This window comes from Trachemys scripta, chromosome 1 (genome assembly GCF_013100865.1).
Source record: "Trachemys scripta elegans isolate TJP31775 chromosome 1, CAS_Tse_1.0, whole genome shotgun sequence".
Classification (NCBI taxonomy): domain Eukaryota; kingdom Metazoa; phylum Chordata; order Testudines; family Emydidae; genus Trachemys; species Trachemys scripta.
This window is the reverse complement of record NC_048298.1, coordinates 149,627,305-149,637,884: the sequence shown is the minus strand read 5'-3', so window position 1 is coordinate 149,637,884 and position 10,580 is coordinate 149,627,305. Positions and strand designations below refer to the sequence as shown.

Genomic DNA, 10,580 nt, shown 5'->3' with positions numbered 1-10,580 from the left:
CCCCCCCCCCCGTTTCTTGACTGCCCCCTCCAGAACCTTCCTGCCCCCCTTACCCTGCTGCTCAAAACAGGGTGTTGGGCTCTGTGCGAGCCGGACACGTGGCTAAGCTCCCCAGCACAACAAAACCCGGTCCCTGGCCCTGCACAACAAAACCCGGTCCCTGGCCCGGACCGGGTTGCAGGAGAGAGCTGCCCTTGTATCAGCACAAAGTGCTCTCGCTCCCGTTTTGCTACGCTGCATGGCAGTAACCGCTCCCAGTTGCAAAAGGGGAGGGCTGCACTTTGTGCTGAGACACTTGCTCAGAATGCAGGGCGGATCCGGCTCCTCTCCAGCTGCTCCGGAGTCCAGCCCGGGACTTCCCTGCAGCCCTCCCAGCCGCTCCGGGGGAGGGGGGAAATCCCGGACATTGTGAGTGCTTTACAAATTCCCCCCGGACGCTATTTTTAGCACAAAAAGGAGGACATGTCCTGGTAAATCCGGACGAATGGTAACCCTAAGTAAACCAAGCCATTTGCTGCAGCTCACCACAATGCAGCCTGTGAACACAGATTCCAGCCTGCAATGCTCTAGCTGGGTCTGAATGGAAGTTCAAAAGGGAGCATTGCAGGCTGGGATCTGTAGTGTTTACAGCCCCTCTGTATTAAAGATGCCCTGTGGATGACTGGCAATATGAAACCCCAGGGGGAGATTGCAAATGGGACAAAACCTTTGGCCCAAACTTTGACACCCAGTGTGTTATTGGATCCAGGGCTGGTTGCTGACAGGGCCTCTCACTGACATATGCCTGTCACCAGGGAAATGTCTAATGAATGAGGCTAGTGACAGAGAGAACTTTAGTTTAGTATCTTGGTATCAGGTGGAGGTTGAGGTGGTGGGAAGATGCGCCCATCTTTTCTGCTTAAGATAGTGATTTCCTCCTTGAGTACTTCTGCCTCCTGGGCCTGGAGTTGGACCAGTGTAATCAGCCTCTCTCTCTCCTGGATCTCAGCTTTCCGGGGGCCTTTGAATTCTGCTCCCTGTAGGGAGAGGGAAACAGAGCTCCCTTTAAGCACCGGGAGAAGGCATGGCTTCACTTCGGCTGGGAAAGCAAAACCTTCCCCTCACCAACCCAGGCACAGGACAAGTTTACACCTTCTCCACTCGCATCTGACGCCCACTTGGTAAGTGACAGTTAATTCAGTGCTGGGCCTCAGAGCAGGCACCACAGATAGCACAGGGGAAAGAACACACGTCATTTCACTCAGATCACTCTGGACAATGGAGTGGTGCGGACTTGCTGCGAGGGAAGTTCCATCCAGTCTCCTTTGGTCAGAAATATGGAGGTTGGATTGCAGTGGTAAAAGGAAGGCAAGGCCTTAACAAAGGGAAATCTGGGCATTGCCTGTTCCAATATCAGGAGTTGCTGCTCAACTTTTACCACGAGCATCATTAACCCAGATCACTAAATGCTGATGGCAGTACAAGGAATTATAAAGGCGTCCTAGTGGGAACAGACAAATGCCTCTTACTAAACTGTAACAATCAAGTGTTAGTCAGGGCAGCAGGCAAGTTTACCAGGTTATTCTGCAGTGCATCCAGCTTCATTCCGAGTCTCTGCTTTTCAATACAGAAGCTGTTCAGCTGCTGCAGCTTGCTGGTGTTTTCTTTCATCAGCAACATCAGCCGTTGCCGCAGCTCAAAAATCTTCTCCTGGGATGGAGGAAAGTTGAAGGAAACTTTTTATTTTCTTTTTTTTTAAGTGGCAAATACCATAATATTGCAGGGAGTAGATGTTTCTTAATGAACCTGCTCCAGCTCCCACTGAAGTCAATGGCAAAACTCCCTGGGCCAGATCCAGATCTGAGTTACACCAATGTAAACTCAGAGAAACTCCACTGAAATGTAGTGAATTACCCCAGCAGATCTGGGCCCAAAATCTTGCCCAAAGACAGTTTTGCAATTGATTTCTTGAGAAGGGGGTGAAAAGAAGGTACAATGTATCAAAAATATGTATGTAGCCTGGATGTTTTATTGTGCACTTCTGGGAGAAACAATAATATTTTGGCCAAATGCCTTCAAATTAAAAGCAGGCAAGAGCGTGTATGTTTATATGGGAGGTTTTCCATGTCTCTTGACTGTTGCAATCACTCTTAAATTTGTTGCAGATGTTCCCTATGGTTTTCATATTTTTAAAATGACATAAATAACGCCTGGGTATTCTAACAATAACTGGAAGGCGGTTCTAGTTTACAAACTAATAGCTGGGTCTCAGGCTGAATAAATGCTTCGGTCTAGAGGGCAAGCTCTTAGTACCAAGTAGGCTGAGGAGTTTATTAGCCCAGGATGGTTGTGGAGTTATCAGGAAGTATTTTTTTAATTATTTGTATTCCTGTGGCACTCAGCAACCCTAGGCATACACCAGAACACACAGACTGTACCTACCCTAAAGCACTTACGAACTAAGTTCAATAATACAGCTGAGATTTTCAAAGGAAATTTAGGGTGTTAGGTGCTGACCATCAATTGAAAACAATGGGAAGAACACCCTAGAAATAACTTAAACAGGAACTGAACTCAGGAAAATAGTGACTGTATGTCATGATTCTCCAGTACAAAACAGCAAGTGTAACAGCAGTTTGGGGCTGAAGCAGAAAGGATTTGGGGATCTGGGAGGAAAAAGGGCGTGGTTTAAGAATGATGGGTGAAAAGAAATCGAGAACTCCTGCTGAAGAGATTTTTATGCAGCTATTCAGTTTCTAGGCAAGTGAATTCCTTGTAATTGCAGCTGTATCACTGGCCTAGGGGCCTCTGTCCCTGCTCCTTACCTCCCAGTTTTTGAGTTCCTGGGCTTGTATGTGCTCTTTCTCCATCATTTTCATCTTTAGCTCTTCCAGGTTTATGTTAACAGAGAGTGTCTGCAGGGCTTCCAAGTCCACCATCCGGCCAAACTTCATCAGCATCAGCTGATTACAGTTCTCTTCCAGTCCTAGCAGAACAGTCGTCACACTTAAGATGTGTATTTGGAAACATTTTTCATAGGTGAATAATAATGGCTAGCAGAGCTATGGGGATGCAGTTGCCTAGTGGCTAGAGTGAGAGTGGACTGGAACTCAGGAGACCTGGGCTCAGTTCCCAGCTTTGCTAGTAGATGATCTTGCGCAAGTCACATCAATGATACAGATACAGATTCCTTTCCTTTGTAAAGCGCTTTGAGATCTACTGATGAAAGCGATGTATAAGAGCTAGATATTATTATTATGTCTCTTTTCATCTGAGGACCTCAAAGCATTTTAAATACATTAATTCATGTAAAGCCTCAAAAAACAAAACAAAACCCTAAATGATCAGTATTTTTTTTTTTAAACAGAGGAGGAAACTGGCATAAAGAGGTTAAAGTGCTTTCCTGAGGGCCCCAGGATTCAGCGTGAGAGGCTGGAATAGTAGCCAGGAGTCCTGATGCTCTAACCAGCACTTCTTCGTATCATCCATTATCAATGTATATCATTGAAAAGCCACTGATGCCTATGAGAAACAGTTCTGCTGTGCTCCTGCTTATTTCTCCTGTGTGGTCATAATGACATCAGCACCATCTCCACAGTCACCCCCTGGGATATCGGTGTTGGTGCAGGGAGCAGAGGTGATAGAGGCAGCTAGTGAAGTAATTCACACCCAGCAATGCGTATACATTAAGCACAGATGCATGCAAGAAGAGATGCCCATCTCTATAAGGTGGAAAGAGACCTAGAATGCCATATACACAGCAGAGAAAACCAAACTGTGCTTAGGAACTTACGCTCGATCCTTATCTCTATCTCCCTCCTGTCCCGGATGAGCTGCTTATGCTGCTGCCGGGCCTGCTTGTAGAGTTCCCTCTGATCCAACTTCTCATGCTGCAGGACCATGATCCTTTGTTGCAGATACTCCAAGGATTGGTTGGTAAATACCAACGTTTGGGACAGGTCAGTGGGTAACTCCCCATTTACCACGTACTCCACCTGCCAGAAATAGTCACAGACAAGGCTGATGACTGCATGTTACTGGCGTTGGGAACTCAAGTCAGTGGTCTGGTTGGCGGACAAGTGATTATGGCACAGCCATTGTGTGAGGACAGCATGCTGTTTTAAACACGACTGGCAGAGTACAGCCTAGGGAAAGCCCATTCCCAACAAGGCAGACCCCAGCATGATCAGAGCCTGCTTATAGCCCTCCATGGACTCCAACGCAGATGCTGGCTCAGGCTTCCACCTTTGGCAACTGGAATGGAGCGGGGAGGCAATTCTTTTCCCAACTGCTTGCGCATTCCAGCAGTCTGGGGTCTGCAGCGCTATAAGGCCAGTTCTGACACGTTTCTGTCCTGAATTTCTGACCAAAGATCTATTTCAATGAAGGAAGAGAAAGCAGGCAAGGGGAGCAGGGCCTGCTCCAGAGGCAGCTGGGCGAGAGCGGGCTGGGCCTGTCCTAGTTTTTCAGTGGCCTCTGCATAAACCTCCAAGCATGACACAAAATAAAGTAACAGCAAAAAAGCACCCAACCCAGAGGAAAAAGTAACAGTGTGTCAAGTTTGTCTCCCTACTTTCAAATCACCTCCACTGGGACATCTGTGGATTAATACACTGTGCCCAATCTGCCAGTCTTTATTTGGGCAAAACTCCCATTGTCTTCAATGAGAATTTTGCTCACATGAAGACTCCAAGATCAAGTCCTTAATAGACTTCTGACCACAAACCTACACCATATTTGAGGTACATGGTCACTCAGCAGTAATGAGCACTTCTGCCTGGCCTTACTACTCAGTGTATTCCTTTACTGGTCCAGCAGTAGAGGGGCAAACAATTCTACTTTAACAAAAACTAGATATTCCAAGTCAGTCCAGAGTCCCATAACACTGAGAAGAAAAACTGCAAGCAATGAACTGTGGGCCCATGAGAATACTACTGCTACTGTCACAACCTGGCCTATTTTCCATCTGCTTGGAATCATCTTGCGGCTGCTAAACCAGATGCAGCACACACACTCTTGCATCACCTGATGTAGCTTCAGAGGCACTACTACATGGAGCTCATTCAGTCTCTGCTGCTTCTCCCGTTGAAAGGCCTCCAGCTCCCCCTCAGCTGTGTCCAAGCTGGCTTCCACCACTTTCACCTGCAGAGATGCAAGCCACATACTGATGTGAGGACTTCATAATTTGGCCCTAAAGCAGCCACCATAGCAATGGTGACTGAGGGCTGCTCTGGGACTGGCTTAGAAGTAGGGTCCCAATCCATCAGATTTGTACTGTTGGGTTCTATGTTAAAGTGAAGGCAACTTTTGTCTAGTTTAAAGGGAATGTGATATGGAAGGGCCACGCTATTTTGTTCTGTCTTGTTATCTGTAGTGAACTTCCCTGCCCAATAGTAGGATCATCTCCTTTCTAAAGTGAGGTTCTATGCTGACTGTATTGGTGCAAAAATGGCCTTTTTACTCAGTAAGCCCCCCCCTCACTGTGCATATCAGAATGACATAAAAACAGCCATACTGGGTCAGACCAAAGGTCCATCTAGCCCAATATCCTGTCTTCCAACAGTGGCCAGTGCCAGGTGCCCCAGAGGGAATGAACAGAACAGGTAATCAGCAAGTGATTGATTCCTTGTCACCCATTCCCAGCTTCTGGCAAACAGAGGCTAGGGACACCATGCCTGCCCATCCTGGCTATTAGACATTGATGGACCTATCAGCCATGAATTTATCTAGTTCTTTTTTGAACCCTGTTATAGTCTTGGCCTTCACAACATCCTTTGGCAAGGAGTTCCACAGGTTGACTGTGCGTTGTGTGAAAAAATACTTCCTTTTGTTGTTTTAAACATGCTGCCTATTAATTTCATTTGGTGACCCCTAGGTCTTGTGTTATGAGAAGGGGTAAATAACACTTCCTTTTATAGACCTCAATCATATCCCCCCTTAGTTGTCTCTTTTCCAAGCTGAAAAGTCCCAGTTTTATTATTCTCTCCTCATATGGCAGCCGTTCCATACACCTAATCATTTTTGTTGCCCTTTTCTGAACCTTTTCCAATTCCAATATATCTTTTTTGAGATGGGGCGACCAAATCTGCATGCAGTATTCAAGATGTGGGTATACCATGGATTTATATAGAGGCAATATGATATTTTCTGTCTTATTATCTATCCCTTTCTTAATGAGTCCCAACATTCTGTTCGCTTTTTTGACTGCCGCTGCACATTGAGTGGATGTTTTTAGAGAACTATCCACAATGACTCCAAGATCTTTCTTGAATGGTAACAGCTAATTTACACCCCATCATTTTATATGTCTAGTTGGGATTATGTTTTCCAATGTGCATTACTTTGCATTTATCAACAATGATTTTCATCTGCCATTTTGTTGCCCAGTCACCCAGTTTTGAGAGATCTTTTTGTAGCTCTTCACAGTCTGTCTGGGACTTAACTATCTTGAGTAGTTTTGTATCATCTGCAAATGTTGCCACCTCACTGGTTACCCCTTTTTCCAGATCATTTATGAATATGTTAAATAGGACTGGGCCCAGTACAGACCCTTGGGAGACACCACTATATACCTCTCTCCATTCTGAAAACTGACCATTTATTCCTACTCCTTTTCTCCTATCTTTTAACCAGTTACCAGTCCATCAGAGGACCTTCCCTCCTATTCCATGACTCCTTACTTTGCTTAAGAGCCTTTGGTGAGGGACCTTGTCAAAGGCTTTCTGAAAATCTAAATATACTATATCCACAGGATCCCCCTTGTCCACATGCTTATTGAGCCCCTCAAAGAATTCTAGTAGATTGGTGAGGCATGATTTCCCTTTACAAAAACCATGTTGACTCTTCCCCAACAAATTATGTTCACCTATATGTCTGACAATTTTGTTCTTTAGTATAGTGTCAACCAGTTTGCCCAGTACTGAAGTCAGGCTTACCTGCCTATAATTGCCAGAGCCCTTTTTAAAAATTGGCGTCACATTAGCTATCCTCCAGTCATTTTGTACAGAAGCTGATTTAAATGATAAGTTACAGACCTACAGTTAGTAGTTCTGTAATTTCACATCTGAGTTCCTTAGGACTCTTGGGTGAATACCATCAACCCACTTTAGTGACTAAAATAATAAGCTTTTACTTCAATTAGCCTTGCAGAGTCCACAAGCTATGGGAAGGGGGTCTGGATTCTATTCTGGCTCATGCATCATCAACAGCATTGTTCTAGTAAATTCTGCTTGGAGGATGTTGATGCAATGTGAGAAGAAAAGAACCCAGCTTGACTCTCAGATCCCAGGGTGAATGTGTGGTGTTGAGATTAGAAAAATCTTTATCAAACAAACATACAAACTTGTAAACTGAGCACATTAGATTGGGTATCCTTGAGACACAGTAAAAATGGACCTTTACACAATGCTGGTTTTTTTTTTTTTTTTTTTTTTGCAGAGTAGTTTTTCAAAACAGAATCTCACTTTAAATTAAAAAAAAAAACGTGTTTTTGAATTAGTAAAAAATTAAACTTCCAGATGAAAAAAAAAAAAAGCCCAAGAGCTCAGAATAACTTAATGTTAAAAGATGCAATCAAAAAGACTGCAAATTACACTTACAAAAATAATCCACACCCTTAAATTTATTTAATAATATTTCAACAAAGCTCAGGTTTATTTGTTAGTTACTAGTGTGATGAGTGTTCTAGAAATACCTAAAATAGGAAGGTTTTTTTTAACTTTATTTGCTATTATTTCAGACTCTCTCTCTCTCTCTCATTCCAGCAAAATCCTGTTTGTGACATGGCTATAACATGATGTGAATGATGCAGCAAAATGATCCAGATTCTCAGCTGCTATAAATCACTGTAGCTCTACTGACTTCAATGGAGCTATGCTGATTTTCACACTTTGAGAATCTGGCCTGGTATCTTTACACTAAGGGAAGAGGCATAAAACACTAAGGGAAGAGGCATAAAATTATATAGTTTCAGATGTATCATGCAATCAAGCTATAAAATAGAGACAGCAAATAACTGCTGCAAGAACATTTCTCAACAGTGATGCTTTGCAGCCTCAAGTGCATTACATGTCACTTCACCCACCACTAAAGCAATGGAATACCACAGCCGTGTAGCACAGCAACACTGCATACCACTTTAGGACAGGATGTGAAGATCAGTGTATCAAATTGCTACTAAAAGGGGAATTTATGTGGGCAGAATGTAATCACCCTCACTGCAATTTTGCCAGGTCTTTGCCCACAAATCCTGCCAAAAGTGCCAATGGATCTTCGATGACTTTGAGAGGTTAGGCCCTTGGTTTTAAGTCTCAATGAAAAAATGACAACTCGAGTACCACGCCATCCCCATCTACACAGAGCAAATGAGGCTTGCTGGGAAGTTGAGAGCCTATTGTACCTTTTTAGCCAAGGCATCATATTCCTTTTTGAGATTATCAATAACTTTCTTCTCCTCCACTAAGGCTTCCTCAATGTCTAGCCGCTTCTCCCGGAGCTGAAGAGTGTTTTCGAAGAGTGCCTCATCACAATCTGAGAAGGAAGAGAGGTTGGAATTAAACTAGAAGGGTGGCAGCTTTAGTTTAGTTTGGACTTAACTATATTTATAGATTGGACTGGTAGCCCCACCTAAGATTCCCTGACATTTCCCATTATAAGACCCTGTTTTCAGTTGCTTATAACATTGCCAAACTTTAACTCTCTTGGGCTGAAATTTTCCATCCCAGGAGCCTGCCTCAGTCTGATTCATTTTGGAAAATTTCAGATGCAATGCTTCAGTCATTTCCAAGAACAAGACTAGGGAAAAAAACTTGTTTTTCCATGTTAAATTCTGGAAGTCTTTTTTTGAGATTTAGCACCCCCTTGTGTTGAACAAGAACCTGGAATTTGGTATGGGGTGACCTTTGTGTCAGGGATCTAAATTCCCCAAAGATTACATTTGTACTGAGCATGCACCAGCCCTGGGCTAAAAGCAGGGCCTTCCCTGCAATTGCATCTCTGGGCTGCTGTGAGCCATTCCAGGTCTAAGCACCAGAACTAAGAGCAAGAAGCCTGTCTCTCTTGTGTTTTCAATGATCTCCTGCACCAGGTTGAGGCAGCATGAGCGAGGAAGCTGTCTGATTTGAACAGAGGGGACGAGAGCTGGATCTGCAGGGAGCGATGGAGAGTACATTGGGACAAGCAACCTGAGAGGGGGAAATGGACTGGCTGGGCTAAGAGATGGATCTTGGAGCCAGGAGGGAAATGGAGTGGGAACTAAAATTAGATGAGGAGTGGGGGGATATTGGTACTGGATGGGCAAGAATACTAGAACAGAAAACCAGTGGGGTGGAGAAAGGAGGGTGGGAGGGAAAAGAGATCTGACAAGGAGCCAGGGTGCATAGGAAGAACTGGGACTGGCTGGGCAAAGAGATGTGGACAAGGAATTGATGGGAAGAGGGGGATCACCCAATATTGGACAAGGAACACAGGAAGGGAGATTGGGACTTGGAGTCAGTTGGAATGGAGAATATGGATGGATCAGGGAGACAGACAAATCAGAAGGGGAGCCAAGAGGTGGGGAACTGGAACTGGCTGGGCAAGAAAACTGGGGACAAGGAGATGAGGGTTGGGGGGAGGGTACAGGGAATGGCTGGGAAAGAAGACTGGGACTGAGACCGGGGGACTGTGGGATAGGGAGTCCATACTGTCAGCTCAGTGTGTCAATTAAAACACTAAGCATGTGTGAAAGACAGCAGACATCACTCACAAGTCAGGAATGAACAATGAACAAGACAAACCTCATTAAGAACACAAACAAGTAAAGATAAAAACACAAATTCAATTCTCTGCCTTCTCCTTGCATCAATAATTTGTACTTTGCAGAAGCTTTTAACTGTCTATCAGGATTCTCCTCCCACCACAGCATAGAAGGAAAGAATATGGATAACAATACCATTAGCGAACTGACAAAAAAATCAGTTATAAAAATATGGCAAGGCAATTTGCTAATCAGTTCTAATGAAATCAGAAATAAACCAGCCTGAAAAGCAGCCTTGTAAATGGTCATAAAAATACACCAGGCCAAGCTCAAACATTTACTAAACTAATGGTTTTACTCACTCAACAAAATAAGTTACTTGCCCTTGCTGACTGGGCGGGTAGGATTTTACAAAGGTGCTGAACAGACAAGTTTAAAAATAAATAAAACCTTTAACCTTTACTGGTAAATCAAAGAAATATGCCTGCCAATGAGCAATTATGGCCTATGTCCACTAGATGGCAACAAAGAACTTAATTTACACTCCAAATTAGAAGAAGGAGTCTGGTGGCACCTTAAAGACTAACAGATTTATTTGGGCATAAGCTTTTGTGGGTAAAAAACCCATATGCATCTGAAGAAGTGGGTTTTTTTACCCACGAAAGCTTATGCCCAAATAAATCTGTTAGTCTTTAAGGTGCCACCGGACTCCTTGTTGTTTTTGTGGATACAGACTAACCCGGCTACCCCCTGATACTCCAAATTAGGGACCATTCAGGATTTCCATGGGATGAAGGAAAACAATCTTAGCAAAAATGTTTATTCTTTGTGTTTCCATGGTAAGAGCATATATTACAGGCTCCAA

At 44.0% G+C, this 10,580-nt stretch overlaps 1 protein-coding gene across 1 annotated transcript in view; it reads right to left on the bottom strand.

Annotated features, from left to right (window-relative positions):
• Positions 1-502: 502 nt before the first annotated feature.
• The window catches only part of CFAP44 (cilia and flagella associated protein 44), a 70,917-nt gene continuing 60,839 nt past the window's right edge, over positions 503-10,580 (bottom strand). The window contains exons 33-38 of the mRNA XM_034789347.1: positions 8,378-8,508; positions 5,005-5,121; positions 3,773-3,974; positions 2,805-2,965; positions 1,555-1,689; positions 503-1,016 (exon numbers count right to left, since the gene is read on the bottom strand). Of these exons, the coding sequence (XP_034645238.1) occupies positions 834-1,016; positions 1,555-1,689; positions 2,805-2,965; positions 3,773-3,974; positions 5,005-5,121; positions 8,378-8,508 (929 nt within the window). The 3' untranslated portion in view covers positions 503-833. The remainder of the gene's footprint in view (positions 1,017-1,554; positions 1,690-2,804; positions 2,966-3,772; positions 3,975-5,004; positions 5,122-8,377; positions 8,509-10,580) is intronic.